Source organism: Eretmochelys imbricata, chromosome 11, assembly GCF_965152235.1.
Source record: "Eretmochelys imbricata isolate rEreImb1 chromosome 11, rEreImb1.hap1, whole genome shotgun sequence".
NCBI lineage: Eukaryota > Metazoa > Chordata > Testudines > Cheloniidae > Eretmochelys > Eretmochelys imbricata.
The window spans coordinates 8,425,354-8,453,062 of NC_135582.1; the positions used below are offsets into that span (position 1 = coordinate 8,425,354).

At 41.3% G+C, this 27,709-nt stretch overlaps 2 protein-coding genes across 2 annotated transcripts in view; one reads left to right on the forward strand and one right to left on the reverse strand.

Annotated features, from left to right (window-relative positions):
• On the forward strand, positions 1–26,988 carry LOC144271974 (band 4.1-like protein 5). The gene is made up of 11 exons (XM_077829687.1): positions 1–45; positions 1,485–1,612; positions 1,829–2,001; positions 3,772–3,866; positions 10,675–10,803; positions 11,388–11,449; positions 17,897–17,990; positions 19,185–19,262; positions 20,092–20,133; positions 20,755–20,888; positions 25,403–26,988. The coding sequence occupies exons 1-11, from the start codon at positions 1–3 to the stop codon at positions 25,458–25,460; spliced, it is 1,038 nt and encodes a 345-aa protein (XP_077685813.1). The 3' UTR covers positions 25,461–26,988.
• LOC144272153 (leucine-zipper-like transcriptional regulator 1) overlaps positions 1–27,709 on the reverse strand; it is an 81,589-nt gene that overhangs the window by 17,862 nt on the left and 36,018 nt on the right. The window lies entirely within an intron of this gene.

Below are 27,709 nucleotides of genomic sequence, written 5' to 3' on the forward strand. Positions count from 1 at the left end.
ATGGAGAAGACAAAAAACATGGCATTTGGAAGAAAAGAGAAAGAGGTAAAGATCAAACTCTGAGACAAAGACTAGAACAAGTGGAAAAATGTGTGTACTTTGGAGGACTAGTATTGAAGGATGAAAATGGTGAAAATGACATAAGAGGAGTCAGACTAGCTGCTATTCCATTTGGAAAATTCAGCAAGTTCTGGAAGAATAAAGACATTTTGAGAAAAACAAAAATTAGTGTATATGAGACAACTGTCATGCCAATACTGCTGTATGAGTTGGAATGCTGGAGTATGAGGAAAGGCAATGAATGGAAGATTTTGGCTGGAGAAATGAACTGGCTCAGGGGATACTGAGAGTTTCAAGACTGCAGAAAATAAAAAATGAGATAGGAAATGGCTAGGGCAAGAAATAACACTTACCGAAGATTCAAGAAAGATTACTGCAATTGTTTGGATATGTGTCAAGAATGGACACAGAAATAATGTCATCCAGGGTGATACATACCAGAGTGCAAGGAACTAGAAATAGAGGAAGACCGAGGATGATTTGAATGTCATTGAAGAATGGCATAGAACAAAAAGGTTTAAAGATTAATGAAACCGGCACAAGATAGAAAGTGACGGACAGACTTCATTTGGCCCCATCATCGCATTTGTGCTGATGGGTGGGAATTAAAGATGAAGACAATGACCAGATGTTACATCTGGCATCTGAGATGCCACCATTATTTCCAATTCAAAGCATAGGGCAATCTGTGGTATCTCAGATCCCAAGGTGTGGTATCTGTTGGAAAATATTTACTCTTTTATGGCAACCACTGTACTTCTGACTGGCCACATGAGTGCTGATTTGGTTTCCATGAGCAGATGTGGTGCTTCCACACACAGATTAGGAACACACAATTGTACATGCCCATCTTTGAAAATCAGGCTCTAATCTCCATACCCATCTGCAAAATGAGAATAAATAATATCTACCTTGCAGAGGTGCTGTGAGTCTATCAAAATGCCTTTAGATCCTTGGACACAGAGAGTAGTCTTACTGCCTTTGCCCTTGTCTTTCCCTTTCCTCATCCTCTCCCTGTGGTATTCTGGCCTTAATTTAGATTCTGAGCTCTTCTGGGGAGGGGAACCCATCTTTGTTCTGTAAAGTGCCATGTAAATAATAAAAAAATGGGGGAAAGCTTTTTTTTGCAAAGGGATACATTCTATCTTTGTTTTAAATTTGTATTAAAAAGTACTGAAGGATTTGACCAAAGCTAAATTTACATAGTTGCTTGTCCACCTTTACAACAATGGATAGATCTGCTTTACAAAGTTTGGATCCAGATCTTGATTCGGGTTCCAACTTCCCCTTAGCCGGGAAGGATTTGGATTAGCTGTTTGAGTATTTTAAGAAGTAAAGGTGTCACACAGCGCAGCCGTTCCCATTTGCTATGTTTGCATGCAAAGACTCCAGTGAGGTTGTTTGAAGACACTTTTTGCTTCCAGTCTGGTCATGCTGTGCTGATGATCACACTCCACAGAGAATTTTTCCTCTACTATGAACTGATTTTTCATACAGCGGAAGAAGTGGAGATATATGGACCTGTCCTGAGTTTTGAAGCTCGTTCTTCAAGGTATCTAGCTTGTAGATTTTTAAATTCCTTTGGAAACCAGTGTAAACTTGTTATCTGAAACAATTTTTAAAGAATGTGCATGGGTGCTTGAAAACAACAGGAAAAGGAAAGTGACCTGCTTTTTTACCTGAGGTTGCATTTTTTAAATCCTTGCCTTGTGTTGTCACTTTTCTGAAATGATTCTACCTGTCTCTGTCCATCTTCCTACTTTTGCAGCATGCCTCTGATTGTTGATTTACTAGACAGCAAGGAGTTGCTGGAGACTTGCATTGATGAAGCAACAGGCCTGCCTGTTGCTAGTTTGACAGCAGGAGTTCCAGAAGAGGCAGATCTTAGCTTTGTTCCTCCTGGCACAAAGGAGACAGCTGCTGAAAAAACAGATCCTGCTGGTAAGGAAATTTCCTGAATCATTGCCGTTATCATTCCATATAGAAACAGTGGTACATGATAATGGAATTATTGTGATGACTGAGTATTTTTCCTCCAAAATCCCAAAAGACTCTACAGATACGACAGACTACATGTATACGGCTCACTTTGCTCAGCACTGAAATACAGCCACCTCCTGAATATAATATAGGAGCTGTTTTAATAGCACACAGCAATACTGTACTGTAGTTCAGAAAAGAAAATTAAGTATCACTGACAATACTGGCAAAAGGTCTTGGTAGATAGAACATGCTATATAACTATATTGATGATTCCAGTAAAAATATGTTTCAGGATTCAGAAACAGCACAAATAGTAGTGTTATGTTTTCCATAGCCTGCATTTCCAACCATATTGTGTGCTGATTGCATCAAGGCTTATAATCCTGCTAGTACGTGATCCAAGCTGTCACTACTAGCATCGTGGTATTCCTACTGGTGTATCTATAGACTATCTATCTTTCTTAGATACTTAAATAGCTCCCGTTACCTTAGTGTCTCAGTACCTCACATTTTCAATGTATTTGTCCTCCCAAAACCTCTGTGAGGTAGAGAAGCGCTGTTATCCCTGTTTTACAGATAGGGAACTGAGGCACAAACAGATTAAATGACTTGTCCAAGGTTTCACAGGAAGTCTGTGGCTGAGCAGGGAGTGTGAACCTGGATCTGCTGAGTCTCAGGCTAGCACCCTAACTGCTGCCCATCTTTCTTCTCTAGCCTCACCCACTATTTACAAGACACGGTGTTGTGGAGACATGGGTGCTCCAGCTCCCTTCCGCTGAAAAGGAAATTTTCCACATGACCACATCACACACTCCTTTCCTGTTCTATTCCTATTGCAGTTGTGGGCATCCATCATTACTGCCCCCGGTGTGTTTCTTTTTACTTGTTGGGAGCAGCCTTCACACTCCACTCATTGATGTCTCATCCACTCTCTGTGGTGGTAATAGGGGAACCCACAAACCAGCTGCTAACAGACTTTTGCAAACAAAATAATTTTCCCCAAGTAGGGTTTGAATTCCCCATTGCAGAGCAGAAAGAATGCCAGGCTGAAGATATAGCACCACCACAGCTGCCTAAAATCTAGCTGACCTGCATGCTTCATCTCTGCTCCTCCAGTAATCCAGCCTGCTGGAGCATGCATGATAGCACAATCAGCAAGCTGGGTAGTAGACTATCACTTTAAAGAGAGTAACTCTGATTTTTTTTTAAAACTGTGTTGTTGTCTTTTGTCCTGAATAACTCTGTGGCAGCATATAAACGTTACTGTGACTGTTTAGGACAACAGAGCCAGGCAGGGCTTGACAGTTAGTGGTTTTGGCTGGGAGCAATTTATTTCTCAAATCAAGTATGTATGAGTGTGGAACCAAGAGAAAGTATAATGGTTCTTTACAGAATATGTGAGATAACCCATAAATGGTATAAATGCACTCTCTTCTGAGGAGCTACTTTCGTACTTGCAAATAATTCCTGAGACACAGATTCACTTACCTTCCCACACTTTTATTGAACTTCATACTAGTACAAGACTCCCTCTCTTTTGGATTCAGTGCATACAGACCAATCCATGGAAGTTAAATTGCTCAAGTGTGAACAAGCAGCTTTATTTCATACTGGCCCAGATAGCTTGATCTTCTGATAATTCGTGGTCAGGAAGGGTAAATTTGAAATGCCAAATAACCCCATAGCTGCACTAACAGGGCCTTAGGTTGTCTCTGCCATCTTTTTCAGCATTTGAAGACACGTTGAAACTGAAACATCTGGAGACAGAACCCAGCCCGATGTCAGCGCCCCGTTCTAACATAAACATCAATATTAATAAACAGGTATTCTGGTTGCATTCCTGAAAGTTACTGAGTGTGTTGTGATGATTTTGAGAGCCCTTTTGCTTTCTGGTTAGCATGTCCCACTTGCAGGCTGTTTGAAAATGTCTATAAATGATGTTAGAGACACAAGCAAATCAAATGCATATACTTTGTTCTATAGAATCTTTTGCATGGTAAGTGAATAATTTCTGCTGGAAATTAGCTAAGGACCAGATTTACAAAGGTTTTGTAAATGCCTAAATATGTAGGTAGGTGCCTAGTAGGTGTCCAGGCACTCGTGAAAATCCCAACTCCCATGTATGCAAATGGTGCACAATCTAGTGCACTACTCAATTTCATACAAGAACAGAGGAGGGGGAGAGTTTTTTTTTTTTTTTTTTATCTTTTAGTCTATTTTATTGTTTCCAATATATTTGTCAATCCAATACACAATAAAGCATGCATTATAACAAAAGTTACTTAAATTCCCTGGCAAAACTCTCATTGATTTTAGTAGAGTCAGGATTTTACCCCATGCATCTCATGTTCACCCTCTGCAAAAAATAAGTATTATTATTATTACATGGGGATAATAACTGTTTCTTTGTTGGGAGACCACTTCTGTTAAATAACCTATATTTATCAGTCCTTTGGATATTTAGTGCAGGTTTCACCGTGCTTATTTTCCTTACAGGGGAGTTGTGCATCTTAATTCATTAATGTCAGTAGTTCCCTTCAAGCAAATACGAGAAAAGGTGCTATGGGGGGCAGGGCATGGGGCCCTGGTCTATAAAGTATTAGCCTAATAAAAAGTATTTATAAACAAACATCACGTAGAATTAAGGGTGACATGTCTGGCATCTCATCCTTTTCCCATAACAGCCCTACGAGTCCGTTGTTATTTCCCAAGAATTTGGGTTAGTTTTCCCTCCAGATGCTGCTACAACGCAATCTGGTTAAAAGCAACTCAGTCCTCTCCCCCCATGTTACAAACCCAGGATACTTGTATTTTGAATAGGAAGAGAAGGCAAAACAACACAGACTGCATCACAGCATTAGCCCAGGAGGGCTAAAGGTTGGATATACCTCCCATTAAAGTCAAGGGGGTTTTCTCTTTCAGTTAAAGTGGATCAGGATCTATTAAAGGTTTGGAGAAGTGCATGTGTAGGTTGACTTGCGTGACTGCTGAGCCCATTCCTACATTTCCTCCTTATTTTGAGAAAAGGCCGTTGCTTCTGCATGCTCATAGCTACTGGGTATTGTGTTCATGTCTCCTTTAAGGGCTGACAACTGGGATGCCTTGTGTACCTTTCTGTTTGGTGACTGCATTACAAAGATTACCAAGTCTCTAAGAAGATTAGTGGGTAGCCTGTGGGTCTTGTTATGCTGAATGTAAACTAAAGCAAATGAACACAATTTATTTCAGACTCTCTTGACTTGTTCATCTCCCTGTTGGCTTTAAATAAAGAGGGAAACAATTGTGAAGATTAAATCAAGAGAGAATAGAATGAAATCCTCTGTTCATAGTGTTAAATTGTGGCTAAGGTAAACTAAACACACTGAGACTCCTATAGTGAGCTAATCTAACAAACAGATGCCTGTACTGTACAGCCCTGATTATGCAGATATCACACAGGACACTGAATAACTTTCGATAATGGAAGTTCTGGATAATCAAAAGAATTTTCAGTTTACTAGATATTGGGCAACATGTTGCAGTTTAGATAACGGCGTTTTGCACAGTTGAGGCCTAGATAATTAAGGATGAATTATACTACGACTACTTAGTTTTGTAGGCAAAGACACCTATCAGTAAGGACCTGCGGATGACATTCTAAAACTGATTATTGTGAAAATGTAGGGTGTAAACTCTATTTGAATTAGTATTTTTCCTCTGGTAGAAAAGGAGAAAGTTGTTTGACTAAAGCTTTTCAAGCTATGCTGACTCTAAGGGTATGCCTACACTACCCACGTTACAGCGCAACCGTGGCAGCACTCCCCGTGGGGGAGAGCTCTCCCAGCGATAAAAACAAACAACCCCCTAACGAGCGGAGGTAGCTTTGTCGCCAGGAGCGCGGCTCCCAGTGATAAAGTGCTGTCTATAATGGCGCTTTTCAGAGCTAAAACTTTTGTCGCTCAGGGTGGTGTTTTTTTCACTCCCCTGAACGAAAAAAGTTTTAGCGCGAAAAGTGGCAGTGTAGAGCCAGCCTAAGCAAGTGGTAATTTGAGAATGATTGTTAAAAATAAAAAGAGCTAGAGATTGTTTGAGGAGGTCAATTTTGAGCTGGACAGAAATTTCAAGGTCATTTAGAGGGTGTCAGTTTGTAGATCAAATGTTTCTCATGAAATGATCCCCAAAACAGTGACCAAAGAACAGTAGTTAAAACCAGTTTGGGAGTTGCCCCCTTTTTAATTTAAAATCTTACAAAATGCATATGTAGAAATTATGGACCTGATCCTGCAAGCAGTCCCATTGTTATCTAGTCTGCTCATGTGAGACAGGCTTGTGGTACCTGTTCCCATCAGACTAGTTATAAACTGCCACACTATAAAGAGAAATAATTAAAGTAAAATTTTGACGTTAACTGTATTTTTGATTATTTTATTATCCCAGCTATTTCTCTTTCTGTGTTTTTGCTTGTTAATTTCAGCATGCTATGTCTTTTTCTCTTTGTAATAATATATAAAATATCTCCAGTTTTGTTGTAGCGTGCTGGAATGTACAAGGCAAGAGGTTGTAAGAAGCATAACAAATTGCACTGCCAGCAGAATGGGTCATTAGTTCTCTGATTGTGAAAGCAAAGCTGTGTCTTGCACCAGTGAGCAAAATAACTTTTCCAAATGCCAGTGGTTCATCAACTCTGTTAGATGAAAAACTTGAACGTTCTTCTGTAAAGATCAGAGCTTGTATCTCAGAATCATCTCTAGAGAATTCTAGATTTACATCCACTTTTGATTGGTTCTTTGGTAGGGAAATATCTACCAATCTATCCATCCCCTTAGAAAGGGCAGAATCTCTTGAATGAGAATTTGCAAATGTGGAATGAATTGCTTTATTCTTCCAAGTCGGTCGCTGGAGTTTTCTAGCTGCTCGCTGCCAAACTTTGTTTGAATGGAAGCATGTAACTTTGTCATTCCTAAGCTTTTGACTAGCACATTGGCCAAATCTCAGGAGCCTAACAAAGGAGAGCAATTAGTTCTTAAATACACTTTCATCAGCTTCTAGAATGAAATGAACAATGAAACCTAGCCCTAGTTCCTGATTAATGTTTTTACTCCGAAAGGTGTTTTTTTGGTTTTCTTAGTCTTGTGCTCTTTAAATTATCATGAAGAAAAGTGGAAAAGTGACTTGACAGTGTGGATGTACCAGACTCTGGGAGATTTTCAAAGGTACCAAAGACAAGTAAATGCCAAACTTTCATTCAGAGTCAATGGGATTTAGTTTCCTAATTCTCATTTGTGCCTTTGAAGATCTCTCCCTCTGTCATTACATTGCAGTGTTTGTATAGTTTTCAGATGTAATTTGATGTACTATAGATATGCTGTATAGATCAGATACCTACTAATGAACAGTCTAGGCTTATTCCACTAGGCAGGAACAATGAGAACTGCCATGGACCTGGGATATCTAGAAACCTGCAGAGTTAGATATCTTTGCCAACTACCCAAATTAAATGTCATGTAATTTAGATATTGTGAGTTGGTGTCATGTGCCAAATATTTTATCCCCCAACCATTTCTGATTTCTCTACTCTTCCCTTTCCTGTAACACAAAATAAAACTGGCGCAGGGAGATGTATGTTAATCTGAATAGAAATGTTTTCTTGGCATTAAAAGAAAAAAATAAGTTTTTATTTAAATATTTCCCCTACAATGTTGGGAACCTAAACACATGCTACTGCATGAGAACCAGAAAGTGAAACTGGTGGTAAAGAAGATTGAAAGTGATTGGGCTAGATTCACTGTCCATACTGAGGAAACTGCAACAAAAATAAACCACAGAATGGTGAAAAGTAAATAATATGTATATATATTTTTAGTTTTAATAATCAAAGTTCCTGGTAGCACTACTGGAACAATGAATTGTAGAAATTCCATACTGTAATACCTATTGAGAGTCTCTAGATTTTTTGTAATTCCAATGTTTTCTGCAGAATGTAAAGCTTTCATTTATAGAACAATCTGGTTGCAGCAATAACCTTCTAAATGTGAACCAGTGCAGAGAAGATGTAGTGAGTCTGCAGACATACTCGGGGCCAGATTTTGAAAAGAGCTCAGCTCTGATTTAAGCATTATGAGTGCTCAACATGAAGCAGATCCTTCTAAAAACAATAGGAGCTGCTGGATGCTGGGCATGTCATAACATCTGGCCCCATTTGTAGACGATATGCACTTTCGAAAATTTGGCCCTTAATCGTTAGCTCAGAGAGATCAGAAATGTCTCCTGTTCTTTTGAGTGGGATGTTAACTCTGAAACCCGGTGTGGTTGGATTAATTTGTAAGGATATTCCACAGCAATAAGGTTGGAATGACATTTATTAGAGACTTTATTCTGTTGAAATCAAAGCAGTGGAGTAGTCAGTACAATGACCATATGTGTGATTCTTTTACTCGCTTCTCCTGTCAAATATTGACTGTTGTATCCACAAAACACTCTAACTAGGGCTGGAAAATTACATAAAGATGCTGCAAATATCTGAATATTCTAACTTTTTTCCCCTTGGCCCTCCATGTAGCACTCAGCAAGAGTGGACAGTAGGGAAGATATAGAGAGATGGAAACACTGAGAAGGGAAGGATAGATCTCAAGGATATGGGGAGAATTAATGGGGAGGGTTAATGATTTGGTACAATAAAAATCTTGTTTTTGTTAAACTATTCCATAAAGTTACAAACCATCCACTAAATATTTTTATTAGCATTTCATATATTTAGAGTGAATGTGTCTTCCCTCTTACCCCCCCTCACCCCCCCAAAAAAAATTATTGGCAACAATTAAAAACAGCCTATTTTACATTGACAGTGGCCCTTTAAGATTGGACCAACTTTTGCCTTTGGGTATTGCTGACTTAGGCCAATATTTTTAAATCTGTGTGCCTAAAGTTAGACTTATAAATCCATACTTAGACACTTAAATAAGTGGCCTGATTCTCAAAAGAGCTGAACATCCAGCAGCTCTCACTGAAAATCTTCCTCACTTGTCATTCCAGTTAATGGAAAGGATTAAGTGTGAAGGGGGGATGTCAGTCAGCAGTGAAGGGGTTACCCTTCTCTTGTTGGCTTTGGTGAGGAGCATGGATAGTTTAAAAAAAAAAATGCTTTCCGCTAAATACTGCCCTTTCTGTGCACACCAACAGCTCCTCTGGCTTCAGTGGGATTTCTCCTGTGTTTAAGGGCTGCAGTATTTTGGCAATACGTTGAGCACTGTAGGGGGAGAAGATTTGCAGAAGAAGAATCAGTCTTGCTTATCAAGTGACTTAAGTGAGGAATGTAGGGCTCTGGAACTTCCCCTGCTGAGTCGCACCCTGAAGAGAAGGGTCAAAAGGTTTAGTTTCCACTCAGCTGATTAGCATCTGTCACTAATAACATAGCAGTTAGCAGAGACTGAAAACTTGATTAATACTTTGCAGTTAAGAAAAATAGTACATATAACCAGAAAACCCCAAACCATTGTAGAATAGATATTGCAGATTTTGACTGATCTCAGTGTGCGTCTGACTAGTACTTTACTTCTGAAGTAATTTAGTGGGAAAAGTATTGTGAGAGCATTATATGTCTGGCTGTTTAGTCTAATATACTACTGGGGTCTAAGGAAAAAAAAATCTCTTGAAGCTGCATTTGAGAGCAAATGTTCAGCTGCCTACTTGGGATAAATTAATTTAAGATGGTAGGTACCTCATTGTTTACATTAATAGGATTTAAAACTGTATTAAAAACCCCATCCGGTTGCTAGGTGAGTAATTCCATATGGTTACACTCACCAGAGTGACATGGTGTGGAAAGTTGTGCATTGCTCATGTAAATTGTTAGCTCCTGGTTTTCAAAAGCCTTTATATTCGTACAAAGCATTATGCGCACAGGGTTGTAGAAACAGATCTGTGCCAAGATGCTATTAGTAAAATGCATCATTTCTCTAATGATAGGATTTAGAATAGTTAGCACATTTAGTCTTGAGAGCGTTTTGTAAGCACCAAGGCCTTGATCCTTCATGTCCTTGTGTACTGTCCAGTATTGTGCACAAGGGCTCTGCTCCACAAGGCAAATGGACACTGCACATAACACAAGTAAGTCTAAGCACCCGGCACAATCATCTGCACTGAGCAGTGGGTAAGTCTAACACCCCCATTATGCACCTACTCCCTTATTCACCTGGGCAAGGTGGAGAAGAGCTGGGTGGGGCTAACGAATGTGACTGATGAGACACGGTAATGAAGAACTTCACTCAGTGCTCTCCTGAAGTCTCACTGCTGTTATTAGTCAGGAGGTGTAACTATGTGGCCTTGCAGCAGTTCGCTCATTATTGCGGGATCAGAGTCCCATGCTGTCCACTTCTTGCATACTGCATCTTGCCTTGCGTTAAATGCAACACTCAGCCCCTGTGCTGTGTAGGATCAGACCCTTGCTAGTTAACCCTTTAACTACTATTATTCAATCAAGTTTAAAAACAAAGTCAGAAATTGTTTCTCTGTTCTTTGAATATTCACCTTTTCTGATATTTTTCCCCCACTGAAGCCTTGCTGCTTAGCATTTTGTGTTGATGTTTATGGACTCAGCCCAGCCCAGGTTTTGTCATGGAGGGGATGCTCCTAATGAACATTTTTCATTTCTAGGATGAGGTGGTGAAGCTGACAGATAAGTGTCTTAATAACGCAATTGAGAGCCCAATAACAACATCACAGCGTCTTCCTGCAGACATAAAGAGCAACATCCTGAAGGCCCAGGCAGAGGCAGTGCCCAAGGTACATACTTTGCTCAGAAGGATTATGCCATTCTCAGGTGTTCCCCTTAGGACTGGCGAGAGGGGACACCATCAACAAGCCCCAAAGCATAACCCTCTGCATTGAGTTTGACTCTCTTGATACTCCGCTGTCCTGGAGAGGCTGCTGTATGGGACTAGTCTTTAGGTATGAAGGCTCTGTGTAACTAGGGGGTCAAACAGTGGCAGAGTAGAACTGCCCTCCGTCCTTCAGAGGGAGATACACTGACTACTTTGCTGGTCTTGGGTCTTAATGGGGTCCCTCTCAGCATATTCCAGCTTTTCCTTTCAACAGAGATAAGGATCTGAACAAGCTTGGTGCTTCTAGTGCTAGTAGATGTATTAAGTAATGATAATTGTTTCTTGGAGGACCTGGCTGGATTGTTTTGCATTAGCACTGAGGTTTTCATGAGAAAAAAATAATTGACTCTGCTTTGTTTGAATAGCAGACACATGGCGCACTCTCCCTTTGAAAAGGGATACTCCAGATTTTCCCATGAATCTCTAACATGACATAAAGATGGAATTAAATTTTGGAAACTTATTTTCATGTTCATTTCCTTTTAGATCACGAGAGAGGATAGCATGTCAGACAACAAGAACTCCAATATTCACGATGCCACTGCCAGGTATTGCATAGGGCTGGGGGAAAGAAGCAGGGTGCTCACGTGATCTGAGCACAGGACTGGGAGTCTGGAGTGCTGGCGGCATACTCCTGATACTGATTCTTACCAGTGCTTTACAGCAAGTCATTTTTAAGTCCACCTGTGAAAAGAGGACAATTTATGTTTTCACATCTGTTAATTTAGCATCCCATGAGGTTTAATTCTTTAATATGTGTAAAGCACTTCAAAGATAAACATCACTATGCACTGTACTTGCCAAGTGTTGTTTGTTATGTATAAGATAATTCAGATACTCAATCTGAGGTTTCCATGTTTTTCTTCCTTAACCCATTAATGTCATTACCTTTTGTTAGGTAATTTAGCATGGTGAAAGTTGCTACGTGCTACACTGAAGTCATATTCTGATACACAGAACAAGCACAGTATGTGCAGTGACCATGCATGCTGTGCCACATTGCCCCACTAGAGTATTTCAACTCTGTTCTAGGGTCCAGAGGGTAATTAAGTCTCCATGGCTTACTTTTTGGCCACACTGCTCAGAGTGCCAGCAAAGGGATCTGTTACAATGGAGTTTATATAAAGCGAACACCTGTGTGCAAGAAACTGGCACCGACAGCTCATTTCACATGCATCATTGCCAGGGTTGGCTGGATTTGAACTAGGTATATAGAGGTTAAAGGGTCAGTAACTTTGTGACAAGTCATCTGAGATAATTATGTGGCAGGCCCCAGAACACTTGCATAGTCAAGTTACTGACAAAAGTTTGGTTTAGCAGGGAAGAAAATGTCTTTCTCCTGAAGATGGATAAAGAACTGGCAATGAGGAGTAGTACCTATTCCTTTTTGCAGGAGCATCCTGATCTCAGGAAAAGCACAGAGCAGCCTGTTGGCAACCAATCCACTATTTCAGAAATCAAGAGAGGTGCTGAAAGAAATCTCTGCCTCAAATGTCTTCCTTCCGTAAGTGCTCTGGGAAGGAATGTTACTGGGGATAAGGAAACAGCTCAGAGATTAGCCTGGGAAAGATGAGAAACAGCTGTTAGCTAGCAGGATGAGCAGTCAAACAACACTTCCTCACCAAGGAGAGGAGGAGGAGAAAAGTGAGACTGGCTTCGTCTGCTGAGTTTTCTTTAACACACACTCACTAGAGTCTTCAGGGTGCATGAAAATAAATGGCAACAGAGTAGAATGATGCAGCAGAGATTATTGATCTTAATATTATCCTTTAGCCTGTGCAATTGCCTGTTAAAATGTTTAAAATCAAATAAATAGCTAAAAGGAATTCGATCAAGGAAGTGCAGTCAAAAACATATCAAAAGAGAAGAGAAATGCAAGTGTGTTTGAGGTTTTTTAGATTGCTGTGAGAACAGGGTATTTTTAATGTAAACATTCCCCCATGAACCTAAACGCAACAGAAGTGCCTGAGAACTGATGGGAAAGAGAGTGAAATTAAGCAAGCTAGGAACGAGCACCAGCCCTGGAGTTAGGAGACCTGGATTCTATTCCTGCTCTGTCAGTGACTCACTGAATGGCCTTGAAGGAATCATTCCCCAATGTTCCCATCTGTAAAATGGGGATTACTGTTTCCCCACCATAGTAAAGTACATTGAGATCTATGGATGAAAAGGGCTAAAAATGGTCATTACTAGTTTTATTTGCAAGCCTTTCTCTGGCACTCATCACTGTTGCATGTGAGCCACTCATTCAAATTAATTTATCCTCACAACCCACCTGTGAGGCCAAGGAAGTATTATCCCCATTTTATAGATGAGATACTTAGGCTCAGAGAGAGAGAGAGTGTGTGTCTTACTCGTGATCAGACAGGATGTCTGCAAATGAGTGGGAACAGAACACAATTCCCAGTCGAATGCCTAAACCACATGACCTTTTTCTTCCAGTGAAGTTAAGTTAAACTTTGACAGTAGTTGGTCCTCCAGTGTCTAGAGAGCATCACCTGTGCTAAGGGTTACTAGTTTAACTATCCTGGCTGAATGGAATGCAAAAAAGTAAGCAATATAAATCATGGAAAAGGTGCATTAGATTTTAGTGACATGCGTAAGTGTTTCTTCCCCAGTTAGATGGATCTGTATCCAGCTCTCAAAATAGGGGTGTAACTAAGATCAGCATTTGGCCCCTAGTATATTTATCTTGGCAGTGTCCTTTTTGTAAATGATTCTGTTGATATGCTGAGACACATTAGTACACCAGCTTCATTCTAGTCACATCTCTACAACCTCCATGGAAATCAGTGTGTTGATTTTCAGTAGTTTGTAACGTTATTTTTTGAGCTGCTGACCTTGATGCTAGACTTCCCTTGTGCATAGACTAATTGCACATGTGTTTGTGGTGGGAAATGTGTATCCATGTGGTTTCCTCATTTGCTTAATCTGTTCCCAGGTAGAAGTGAGGATTTTTTGTGATTTACTGCTTGTAGTGCCTTCATTTCTGAGGGGTTTTTCTAGCCATATCAAACATAAACATGAAGAGCTGATGAGTGTTTTGGCAGCTGGCTGAAGTGGGGTCAGCAGCACCACATATCGTAAAGAGAAAGTCATGTAATCTGAGAGAACAGATAATCATGAGATTTCCATCGGGGACAAGGATGATTTGTCTTCTCTTTGTTCCTATACTTAAATCAATTTGCCTGCATTCTCTTTTTGTACGAATAACTCCTGTTAAGTAGGAACGCATTAATTGCTAGACTGGATCAGACCCATGATCCATCTAGCCCAATATCCTGTGTCTGTTAGTTGCCAGCCACCAGATTTTTCAGAGAAAGGTGGAAGAACCCCACAGTCGGCAGATATAGGCTAATATCCCCCCATGAAGGTCTCATCCTGATCGCTTAGTTTGAGACTGGCTGAAACTCTGAAGGCACGTGGTTTATATCTGTTCCAAATTTTTTCTTAGCATTAACTGTAACAACTCTGGAAATTCTTGTTATCCACATAAATGTCCAATCCCTCTTTGAACCTTATTAAATTCTTCGCCTCAATGGCATCAAGTTCCACAGTCATTACATGTGGTGCGAAAAAGTATTTCCTTTTATCATTTTGGAATTTGTCATCTTTCAGTTTCATTAACGCTTGTTGTTCTTTTGTGTTCTGAAACAGTGAGAACTGAAGTTTCTGATCTGCCTTCTAGACCATTCCCTGTTTTATCACATCCCCTTTTATTTGTCTCCTTTGTAAGGTAAACAATCTCAATCTTTTCAATCTCCCTCATAAGAATGTGTATCCGTGTCCTTGATCATTCTCGTGGCCACTTCTGTGAACCCTCTAATTCTGCAATACCTTTTGTGAGATGGGGTGACCAGTACTGCACACTATAATCTAGATAAGGCCATATAATTTGAGATGGAATTGATTTATATAATTGTATTACAATATTTTCCTTATTCTCCATGCTACTAGTTGTGCATCCTGATCTTGTTCGCTTTTTTTCATCGTAGGCTGCGGTCTTCATTAAGTTGTCCAGAGTGATATCCAAGTCTCTTTCCTGAGTTGATACAGTTAATTTAGAACCCTGTAAGGAGTATAAGTAGATAATTTTTGCCCCTTTAATGTGAATTAGTTCGCATTTATCAACATTGGGCTTCATTTACCATCAGTGTTGCCCATTCAGCTAGTTTAGATTCTGAAGTTTCTGACAGTCTTCTCTAGACTTGACACAGTTATCTAGGTTAACCATCTGCAGATTTTTCTACCTCAGAGCCTACCCCATTTCCAGATCTGCAGAACCTCAGAGTTCAGTTGTTCATAACTCTGCACAAAACGTCATGGTTCTTTCAAAAGTTTACAACTGAACATTGACTTAATACAGCTTTGAAACTTTACTGTGTTGATGAAAAATACTGCTTTTAACCATCTTAATTTAAATGAAACAAACACAGAAATAGTTTCCTTACCTTGTCAAATCCTTTTTTAAACATTCCCTTTATTTTTTTAGTACTTTATTTTTAACACAGTAATGTACTGTATTTGCTTTCCCCCCCCCCTTTGTCTCTGCTGCTGTCTGATTGCCTACTTCAAGTTCCAAACGAGCTGCGCGGTTGGCCAGTCAGTTCATAACTCTGGGGTTCTACTGTAAATAATAAATATATTAAGCAACGCTGGAGAATCTAGAGGGCTTGTAAACATACAGAAATTGCACAGGTTAAATGAAAGATGTGATGTTAAACTGAGGCTGCTTTGTGTATGGGCATGTTTACCTTGGTTTCAAGTCTATGTGCAGCGTGAACCAGTATACGCTCTGGCTAAACCAATGTCAGAGCGTCCACACACACAGCTGAACCAGTTTTACTAAATGGATTTAACGTTATGCCTTTAGTTAAAGTTGTACAATTTCTGCATATAGACTTGGCCTGAGTGTGAGCATACACGCATTACAGAGCAGAAGGGGGAATCTTCTGGATCTGTCTGAGATTGCCATGCTCTCTCTGAGAAATCTGAAATACCTGGCATTCTCCAGTTTTGCCCCTAAAGATGCAGAGAACACAGGTGAGGAGGAGGCAGCCATAAAACTCCAATTCTTCTTCAAGTAGTGCCCCTGTGGGTGCTCCGCTGTAGGTGTGCTTGTGTCCCTGCACAGCTGATGGGAGAATTTTGGTAGCAGTGTCCGTTCGGCCCGCACATGTGTTGTTCCCCCCTTGTGCCCTGCCACAAGGCTAACCAGCGTTGCATGGGCAAACCCTCCTCCGTTCCTTCTCCATCGCCCCTGGCTAGAGGCAGCACTCAGGTGTCTGTTAATAGATTGTTAGCTTCTATAGTCTTGCTAATTGTTTCCCTACTTTAGGTACTACTTAGAGTTTCCTTTACGTTTGGTCCTTTCTTTGGTCTCTTATTTTTTTTTAAATCTTAATATTTTGTGTTTGTTTGACCCCCTCCTATCTGGGGATCCCCCTGGACGGGATATGCCCGGTTCATCACGCTTCAAGAAGTGTCTCAGCTGCAAAGAATCTATCCCAGTGACTGATGGACATTCTTAGTATGTCCACTGTCTGGGAGAAAACCACATTCCCCAGCAGTGTGGTTTACTCCAGCAATTGAAACCCAGATCCAGATAAGATAAAGAGCTGAGACTTAAGCTTCTTCTAACAGAACCGGCCCTCCAACCATCCTCAGATCCATGCCAAGACTTCATACAGTGAGAATCCTCATCGCAACCCTCTACATCTAAGGGAGAACCTTGGCCTTCTATTTGGACAGGACAAAAGTGTTTAGAAAGTTTCCTAGGCTCTTCCTCTCCATTACAGATAGGTCTAAGGGCACAGCAATTTCAGCTCAAAGACTCTCCAAATGGGTCTCAAACTGTATCAAACTCTGTTACCGGATTTGCAGTTTAGCGCCTCCATCCGTAATCCGCATGCACTCTGCAACATAGATTTCCTCGCCTGTCGCATTCATCAGAAATCGGAAAAGCAGCTACCTGGGCATCTGCACAAACCTTTGCAGAACACTATGCTGCCCTGGGGGACTCCGCTGGAGACGCCAGAGTGGGCACCCCAGTACTCTCATCCATAACAGACTCGACTCTGAGGCCCCGGTCGCTCGTTGGGGATGCTGCTCAGGAGTCCCCTACAGTGGCACACCCATTGGTACATACTTGAAGAAGAGGAAGTTACTCCCCGTGTGCAGTACCAATGGTTCTTCGAGGTGTGTCTCCCTGTGGGTGCTCCACAACCCACCCTCTTTTCCTCTACTTTGGAGCTCTCATCATAAACTCTGCGGTAGACAAGGAACCGAGGAGGGTTTACCTCCGTTAATACTGGTTCGCGTTGTGGAAGAGCACAAGGTGGGGACAGGATTCAGCTACCAAAATTCTCCAGTCAGCAGCACAGGAATGCAAGTACACCTTCAGTGGAGCACCCAAGGGGAGGGGACACCTTGAAGAACTCTCATTACTGCATAACGTGAGTAACTACTTCTTTTCTGTACACAAGTTTGAGACGAGCGCTGTTAAAAACAAAAACACAAAACCCCTCTGGGGTGAAGATGTTGACATTGTTCACTGCCTGGGATGTCTGCAGCACAGTTGCTTTATGGAGTCTATGCTACATAGCACTAGCCTGCGGTAGCAGGTTCTGAGATGGCTACGGGTCACTTGGCAATCACATCAGCATCTTTCTTCTTCATAAGCTTAGAATAGAATCACAGAATATCAGAGTTGGAAGGGACCTCAGGAGGTCATCTAGTCCAACCCCCTGCTCAAAGCAGGACCAATCCCTAATTTTTGCCCCCAGATCCCTAAATGGCCCCCTCAAGGATTGAACTCAGAACCCTGGGTTTAGCAAGCCAATGCTCAAACCACTGAGCTATCCCTCCTCCCCCTTGAATCTCCTCCTTGCCCTATATTGATTTGTTGTTGTGTTTCTAGGCTCAGCTGTCATGAAAGAAGCACTGGTTATTTCACATGGCCTCTGCAGTGTGATGAGAATGTTTTCTTCTTTCAGTAATGCATTAGAAGAGGATAATGCCATCTCTAGCCCTGAAGAATCACTGACTCCAGCTATTCTGGCTCCAGCAGAAGAGACTGCAGTTTTAAAGGTACACATCACCTCTTTGTCCGTGTGCAAGGCTCTTCATTTCACACTGAGACACTGCCACTATCTGTTTAATACAAGAGGAATGGCTCTGTGCACATAATAAACTTTACAGCAGCATACTTGCTATAGCCACACATTTACCAAATCGTGATTTCTGCTGTAATAACAAATATCATATGACTCCATTTTAAACCCCACTCTGGGTTATGTCCCTTCGTGTTGTCTGTCCTACACTCTGCTTTCCCCAATACTCCAGGATGGCAACCTGGAGCACAACATTTTCTAAACTGGCATGTGGATGAATCTGCTTTATCCCGCAGTTTTGGTGTCTCAGGGAACAGATTCTAAGAATGAAATTCTGCCACTTAACTGCACAGGTGTAGCTCCCACTGAAGTCAATAGCAAGGGCAGGGTTTGATCCTGAAGTTTTTATTGTGTTGCTTAGATTTTGATTCTGATTCAAAGAGTGTGTTCTCTATGGGGGCACCAGTGAGCATAAATAGTAGATGTTTTATGTGCATGTGACATGGTCAGCATCTCTGTGTCCATCTCCAGACAATTAAATGACAGTAACATGGGACCCCTGGGATATTTCACTAGGCTAAGGGGCACTGTTCCCTCTAAGCTGTGTGCGTGCACACAGATCCTAAACCCCGCGCACACGGCGAAACACGGCATGTACAAAAATTTGCACAGAAGCACAACAATTTGCAGAGAAGAAATTTTCTGTGAACACGGCCTGTCAAAAATTAGAGGGAACATTGCTAAGGGGTTCCGTGTATGATTCTGGATCCCCAAAAGAGAAGACTTCTTAGCTGCTGCACCTGTAACCGATTGTATGCTGCTGATTCCAGCGCACAGCTATATCCACTTTTCCCAAGTTTAGATCTTCAGTCCAAAGACTCCACTTAAACAATTGTGTCATCCACACGCACAAGTGCAGTGGATGATATTTACACCTACACATCAGTGTAGGTGTAAAATCTACTAGCACAAAGCCTAGGCTGGGGAGAGGAGAACAGAAGGGCTTGTTAGTAAAGATCTGATGATAATCATTTTTGTTTAAAAGATGAACAAAAACCAGGCCTGGCAATGGAACAGTAAATTGGAGAGGGCGCTCAGAAATCAAGAAACCACTAAAATACTCTATCTGGTGACGAATGGGGATTTAATTAATAACTGATTTATTTTACAGAGCCATCCAGATGACCTTGATGTTTTGTTAACATCACTGACAGAGAATCTAATTGACTTTACAGAAACCATTCCTCGGGTAACTATGTTTTAAATCCAGTTGCTTAAAGGGAGCCTCCTTCATACATACATTGATTTAACTATTGACTATTTATAAAAGAAAATGTATAGACATCTGTCATTTGGCATCTGTCCATTGGATTTGTCTGATATGTATTAGTAGCATGGTTGCTGGTCTGATAATTCATGTGTGCCTTAGGTTATCACTCTGATCTGTTGGGGCACTATATGGGTGCGCTCCTCATTATGGCTCTGAACCAGAAGTGAGGTCACCTGAATTGGTTACAAGTATCATAGTTTAGTTTGTAGCATTTTCTGCCCTCCCCAAGAATACTGCACTGCTTATCAGTGCATTCTGGAAAAATCTGGACAGCTGTCCCAAGCACTCAGCAGGGATAGAGTGGACTTGGAAGGCATGCAGCCAAAGCAGCAGCCATGTCAGTGTGCTCTGGAGTGTCTTTACTGCACAGAGAGCTGGAGAGGAGGAGGAGGACCTGCCAAACCAGTTGCAGAAAAGGGGTCCGATCCACACTGCAAAAAACTGGTTACTGGAAGGCAGCTATGTGCCGAAACCTAGTCAGCTGACCACTGTACTAACCAATTGTTAGCCATGTGGTGTGCAGACACAAATCATGTTTAGAGTCAGTCACTGTTACAAGCAGCTTGATTCAAAGCCATAGTGTCGGACGGGCCCTTAGCAATGGTGCAGGCTGACAAGATATAAATAATGTGACAGTGCGGCTAGCAACAAATTAACTTTTGAGTCAAATTGTTTTGAGGAAATAATGTTTCTAAAGCATTTTGCATTTCACTGAAACTTTTCCAGCATGTTTATTTTCCTTTGGCAGGTATCTTCGCCGCCCACAATTACACCCAGGTGGATCGTGCCAGTGAGTTATTCAATCATTCTTTTTATTTATTTATAATTCAGAGTGGAGATTTAATGGGATGTTCTCAAAAATAGTTTAGTGTTAAATTTTATACAGGTAGCTATTTTTATGGGATTTTTTTAAATCTAAAAATCCATTGGGACAGATTTTTATTTTTTTTAAAAATCATTCCTCTTTCCTGTTCGAAAGCCATATACAACAGTATTGTGCTGTTGGGATCCAGGCAATGAAACTGACAAGAAACAAAACAAATCTGACTTGCGCAGTTTCACTGTCCAGTCTGAGTGAAGTGAATCAAACAAACGTAGGGTGACAACATCAATATACATTTGAAACTCCTTCTGTGTTACTGTCCATGACTAATCATTGTCAGATATGGGATTATTTCTATTTAAGAAGATAAATTTCATTTTCACAGTCTTCTATTTGAGTTATTTTCTATAAAGTTTCTTTAATGATTTCCATTTGGTTGACACCCCTTCCCCCCGCCCCCCAACTCTAGGAACATGTTAGTTTCCTCTGACGTGACTTCCAACCAGTTAGGTACCACTGACAAATGTACTTGTCCCCTCACAGCAGTGCTTTTGACCCCAGTTTCCTATTTCATTCTCCCTAATTCAGAGTGGGCTGGTTTCCAATGGGCCTTTGGGGAATGATGTTGTTTTAGCTCTAAAGGCAGTGAAAGGCAGCACTGAAGCATTGTCACTCCCAGCTGGATCTCCATCATCACAGCAGTCAGCTGAAATTCTTGCAAGGTAAGGGCTCTTTCCCTGCTATCTGAGGCTGCATTGCTTGGAGGTTGGGGAGAATGGTGTCCTGTTCCAATTCCAGCCTGAGTGGTTATGTTCTGTCCATTCCTGCAGTTGGGTATAGTATGTTTCGCTTCCTCTCCTAATCTTCCGTGTACTGTGGGGATACAGTGGCTTCTTTTCACCTTGCAGTGTTTAAGTAATTGCTGTGTATAGTTTGTATATCAGTAGATAGAGCAAGTGACGAAAAGCACTGTATAAAAAACAAACCTTTTTATAAGAAAATATGTTAACAGATAAAGAAAAGGAAGCACAATGAATAATAGAAATGCGGCTGTAGACTTCAGAGGTAAATCTGTCCCCATAAAGTCTGCCAAAAACAAAGCAATTTAGTCAGCTGTGAATGAAAAAGAAAAGGAAAAGAACTTGTGAATTTCTGGAAATCTCTTCCACACCCCACTGGAGCAATATAAAACAACATATCCATTACCGGCACGTAATTGCCAGGGTCACCTCTGGAGCTCTTTTTAAAAATTGGCATCACATTATCTATCCTCCAGTCATTTAGTACAGAAGCTGATTTAAATGATAGGTAACAGACTACAATTAGTAGTCCTGCGATTTCATATTTGAGTTCCTTCAAAACTCTTGGGTGAATACCATCTGGTCCTGGTGACTTATTGCTGTTTAATTTATCAATTTGTTACAAAACCTCCTTTAATGACACCTCAATCTGGGCAGTTCCTCAGATTTGTCACCTAAAAAGAATGGCTCAGGTTTCGGAATCTCCCTCACATCCTCAGCCATGAAGACCGATGCAAAGAATTCATTTAGTTTCTCCGCAATGGCCTTATCGTCCTTGAGTGCTCCTTTAGCATCTCAATCCTCCAGTGGCCCCACTGGTTGTTCAGCAGGCTTCCTGCTTCTGATGTACTTAAAATTTTTTTTGCTATTACTTTTTGAGTCTTTGGCTAGCTGTTCCTCAAATTCTTTTTTGGCCTTCCTAATTATATTTTTACATTTCATTTGCCAGAGTTTATGCTCCTTTCTATTTTCCTCACTAGATTTTAACTTCCACTTTTTAAAGGATGCCTTTTTGACTCTCATTGTTTCTTTTACTTTGTTGTTTAGCCACGGTGGCTTTTTTTTGTTCTCTTACTATGTTTTTTAATTTGGGATATACATTCAAGTTGCAGATTTCAGAGTAACAGCCGTGTTAGTCTGTATTTGCAAAAAGAAAAGGAGTACTTATGGCACCTTAGAGACTAACTAAATTGGTTAGTCTCTAAGGTGCCACAAGTACTCCTTTTCTTTTTACATTCAAGTTGAGCCTCTATTATGGTGTCTTTAAAAAGTTTCCATGCAGTTTGCAGTGATTTCACTTTTGGCACTGTACCTTTTAATTTCTGTTTAACTAACCTCCTCATTTTTGTGTAGTCCCCCTTTCTGAAATTAAATGCTACAGTGTTGGGCCGCTGTGATGTTTTCCCCGCCACAGGGATGTTAAATTTAATCATATTATGGTCACTATTATTAAGCGGTCCAGCTATATTCACGTCTTGGACCTGATCCTGTGCTCCACTTAGGAGTAAATCAGGAATTGCCTCTTCTCTTGTGGGTTCCAGGACTAGCTGCTCCAAGAAGAAGTAATTTAAGATGTCAAGAAACTTTATCTCTGCATCCCATCCTGAGGCGATGTGTACCCAGTCAATATGGGGATAGTTGAAATCCCCCATTATTATTGAGTTTTTTATTTTAATAGTCTCTCTAATCTCCCTGGGCATTTCACAGTCATTATCACCATCCTGGTCATATCTCTACTGCTATATTTTTATTATTCGAGCATTGAATTACTGTTCATAGAGATTCTATGGTATAGTTTGGTTCATTTAAGATTTAAAAGCATGTTGGAAATTAGAATAAATATAGGGCTCATAATTAGATATTTGGTCAGAACTGTTTCCAGAAATTCTTCAACTGAGTTTATACAATCTCAAGCCCTTTCCTTCATTTTTTTTCTCCAGTTCACTTTGCAAGCCAATCAAATCTGCTGAACATCATCGCAGTTGTAAAAGCCCCCGCTTTTGATCTTTAAAAAAAGAATTCCTATTTTGCCATTCTGCTCCTGATAATATCTGCCCCCCCACCCTTGAAACTATTTTGTAATGAAGTGAACGTTTTCCTCTGATCATAGGTAACACCGGAAATCAGGAAATGTATTTATTTCTTTAAGCCAAAGAATACTCCTTTGATTCCAAATTAACAACATAACATGTTTTTTTCCCCCTCCATGGAGGAAAAGGACCATATTAATGCACAAAAAAGTTTGCCTAGAGCACTGATCAGAGATCCCTTCCACATGAAAGAATCTAACAGATACAGTGTTGGACATGTCCATGCCCAGGTTAAAGGAAGAACTAAACTGGGCCCCAATTCTGCCAGCTGTTCTGGGAGGATTTACCCCTGCACCCATACACAGATGGGTGCAGTCTCTGTGTTATGTCTGTTTGTTATGAGATTTACAAACATCTCTTCCTTGCGATGCAGGTGCACGTGAACCTGTGTCTGATATCCTAGGAGTGATGTAGATTAATCGGTTTCAGAATGCAAAAAGATTTCTTCTTTAAATGATTTTGAATCTACATCTCTTTGATCTCCAAATTAACAATTTGTGGCATTTAAGAATCAAACTTTACCTCTAAGCACTTTGAGATCTAGAGATGTAAAACTCAATACAAGGGCTAAGTATTGTGTATTATTATTGAAATATGCTAATTGCTTGAGGGGGTCTTTGAGGTTTTAACAGCACTCAGAGGAACATCCAAATCAGAAGCATTTGCATTCACTGTCAGAATGCTATTACACATTCATTGGCTCAGGGATAAGGGTGGGAGAGGGGTTGACGCAGAGAAATAACCACATCTGTACTTGAGTTATGGATTCATGATAAGAGTGAAAAGTGTCCAAGCGAATTTGGAGTTACTTCATTCTTCTGACATCTTTAGGTGATGTAATAGCTATAATTATTATTGCCCAAAATATAAAAATCAGGCAACCACTAACAGACCCAAAAGAGGAACTGTACATAAAATGTCTGTCAAGTACAGATGGCAATTATTACAGGGAGCAGCACTGTTACAGTTACTCAGCAGAAACTCCTTGCCTCTATCTCTCAGGCCATTCATTTAAAAAGAGGGTTCTAGTCACACTCCCCAAATGGAAACATCACTATAGGCAAAAATCCCAGAGAGAAAGAAAACCTCATAATCGGCCTCAACAGGTGGGTCAGATTTCAGTTTCTGAGGGCAAGGATTTCAGTATCGCTATGCAAACAAGGCCACCAAACCTCCAACACCAAAACCAATGAGCATTCAGTGTTCATGTTTCTCTCCTTGACATGGTTAACTCCTCTGATGTCAGGGAGGGGGCTACTAGCTGGAAGGCAGACAACAGGAGCCATTGGTAGCCATTCCCCCCCATGGATCCCATGCCAGTTGGGTACTTGGAGTAACAGGGCTTTCTGTGACTCTCCGCATGGGAGTCCCCACTCTGAGTTTCAGCTCTGTGGGTTTTTCTTCTGTTTTGTACTGCGCTACCAGTAAAGATGCTGCAACCAGGTCTCAGCTGGCAGTGCTGTTGCTGACGCACAAGGCAAAATCCATTCCAGCTTGTCCTTCTGCAGCTGGTCCCTTTTAGAGAAAATAGGAAGCTCTGTTCCTTCTCCCAGTTATAACACAAAGGGAACGGAACCACTGAAAACAGCCAACACAAATCTGGATCTTAGACGTTTGCTGCATTACCACGGAAGCTGCTAACATTCATTGTTCACTTCTCCTTGAAAGAGAACAATGTGCAACATTGCCTGCTCTCAGAAATAAATACAGCTCATTAATGTACATGTTCCTAATGGGCAGGTATCTACACCCCAAACATAGGCCCTTATTGAAGTTTGTTGGAATCTCAGAGGAGATGCTTTGGAGACTGAACTGCCCTTCATCCCTAGGGATCCCTCCAGGTCCCCGGTGAAATGCACTGCTGAGGTAGTGTGGAGAAAGCTTGTACTGCTGCTACTTCACCAGCACAGGTGCAGTACAACCGTTAGCCTGTCTCCTTTCACATGCACTTGACTCTCTGTAGATGAAAAAATAGTGTGGGTTAAATTAGCATTAAAATCCTGCGCCCTTCCCTGCAGTCAGATTTGGAGCAGATTTAAACCATGCTAATGTGTGTTGGTCTTGGAAGTCCAGGTGTGCCCAGACATCTTAGTGCTAATTGTTCTTCTGAACCTTCCTCTTGAGCAGCCAAGAATGTAGGCTAGCAACAGACGGCAGACTGTATCCTTTTCTCCTCAGCAGCTGTGAGCTCTTATCGCCCAGTCAGTACCAGCTTTCCGTAGAGTTATTGGGCCACAGCTAAACTCATGGTATTTGCCCCAGTAGTAGCATCCTGCACTCCTCCCAGCAGATTGTTCTGTGGAAGAGTGTATTTACAGGGTCTTTGCTTTGCTTTCCTCTCTTTAGCCCCGTCGCGGAGGATCCTGCGATAAGGCCGAAATGTTTACTCACCACTGAACTCTGAGAGGAGGTGCTTCCAATCTGCTGAAAACTCAAACCTTCTAGCATCTTCAGGGAGCCCTTTGGAAGGACCTACCTGGGATTAAGCTCTTGCTGGATGTGGCCACAAACAACCAGCTGCTTTGCTGAGAATCTGGAGGGAAACTTTCACCTTTATTGCAGTTCAGCTAGAACTATAGTATAAACTAGGACATAAAGCTCCAAGGATGCACGAGCTTCTCTCTCAGGAGAGATGAAACACACACTGGAACTAGTTCTGGGCATGAATAACGAAATCTAGGAATGTTCCATCCGTGTTCGACTTAGTCTCTTTACCTTTTACTGCTTCGTAAATGGAAAGTGTTCACTCTGATATCAGTCCACTAGCTTTGTGAAAAGTCGTGGCCCAGAGCTTCATAACTTGACTCTTGGAGAAATTAGAAGAACTTCTAGGGCCACCTGCTGGTTATGAATATAAACGTTGACTAATAGTGATCATGGTAATTTTATACAGTCAAGGCCATTCTTTTCTGTGTGAATGTCCCTTCTCTGTTTTCCTTTGTACCAACATGGACAAGCCTTCTTGGCCTTAACCCTCTTTGTAGTCTTTGTACCTTCTCTTTACAGCACCTGGAAAGAACTGAAAATCCAGCCCATGGGTGCCCATTTACCTCAGTAACTGGATTTAAGCTGCTCTTTGTAGCCAGAGAAAGGAAAAATTCTTCTGCCAAACAGCTTAGCATTCCAAGAGAAAGGTAGGGTGGTCCCTTATTTTTCCCCAGACATCTTAATTTCCTAGAAGACTTAACAAACATGTTTAGATGTATTTTAAGCAATAGATATGCATCCTAGTTTGGATGCTGAAGCAAGACCTAAGGATGAAGGGCATGAACACAGGGACTCTCCAAAGGCTGGTCTCTGCTATATATTTTAGGGCTAGGAGGGAGTTTTCACTGTTGATCTTGGATCTGTGGGTGTTTCCAGCTGCTGTTATTTAGGAACACTCAACTAGCTGGTTAGTGGCACAAGCGTACAAACAGAACAGTTAATATCCTGCCTGTATTCAGTTCCAAACTTCAATATCGGGTGTGGGTGGGAGTGAGAGTGGAAAGAGGTCAGCTGGGGACAGAAAGAGGATCAAGGGTCAAATGTCTCCTAATGGCAGTTCACCCATTTGTGCAAGAGTGGTGACCAGACTACACACTGCAAAGTGCTGACCTTCCTGTACTAATGGTGAAAGTGTTTGCTACCACATACTAAGGAGGATTAGGATACGGACAGTAAGTTAGCTTGAAGAGGCCATTAGGGCTGCAGGCAATAGGGTCCCCAGGAGAAACCACACAGATGAGCATTTAGATACTATGGTGAGGAGTGCTATAGAAAACTTTTAACAGAAGGTCAAAGGAAGGAGAAAAATGGGAGCCCAATTGGACAATAATTTGATGTCCTTTATCGTGACCCTGTCCGAACAGGAATGCATGGTTGAAATAGCAAGGAGGGTAGGTTTCCGTTTCTGACTGGGGCCAGAGGCGAGTCTCTGCATAGTGCTGTATTTTATAAATATTTACATGCAGATAGCTCATGTTGGTGGAAACACTTTTAAAGAAAATTCTTAAACTTTTGCCCAATTTCACTCCTGCTCGCTTAAAATCTGCATGTTTCTAAATGTGGAAAATAAAAACTGGACTAAAGCACTGTGGTGGTGGATGAGAATGGGTTAGTTTGGGGTTGATTTTTCCCTCAACATAACAGAGTTTGCTGCTGCTGAATGTGGCTGATTCTGTCAGGGGCTGCTGTCGTATTTTTGTCTGCAAGATGCTTATTGAGAGTGATCTTGTTCATTGTACATGGCCCACTGTCACTCCTCAGTCTCTTCTTCCCTCTCTCCCCTTCCCCGCCCCCCACAAAAAAAAAAAAAAAAAAGGCCTTACATAGGGAAGAATAGAAAATGTAACTAGCAGTGGGGCTTGGAAGACCAGCCTGTAACTATGTGTGGACAGTGGTTCCCGGGTACTGCTACAGGAACCAGTGCTAGTGATTTGTGGCTGGTACTACAGGTTTTCCCACGCTCTCTGTGCACTGATTGTGAGAGGAATTGAGCAGCCCAGGTCCTCACTGACTCCCGCACTTCTCATCCTCAAAGCTGAACTTCTGTCGTAGGCCTGATGCGGTGGTTCTGCTCGCTCCCCATTCAACTGTATCCAATGTAGTAGAGCTCTGGATTGTTTACTCTTCAAGTCCAAGCTTTGTGGCAGGTTTGGAGAGATATGGCTT

Coding starts and splice junctions, on each gene's coding strand:
- LOC144271974 (XM_077829687.1), top strand. CDS start 1: ATGGAGAAGACAAAAAACATGGCATTTGGAAGAAAAGAGAAAGAG. Junction 10,804..11,387: donor AGGCAGAGGCAGTGCCCAAG/GTACATACTTTG, acceptor ATTTCCTTTTAG/ATCACGAGAGAGGATAGCAT. Junction 20,889..25,402: donor TCAGCTGAAATTCTTGCAAG/GTAAGGGCTCTT, acceptor TCCTCTCTTTAG/CCCCGTCGCGGAGGATCCTG.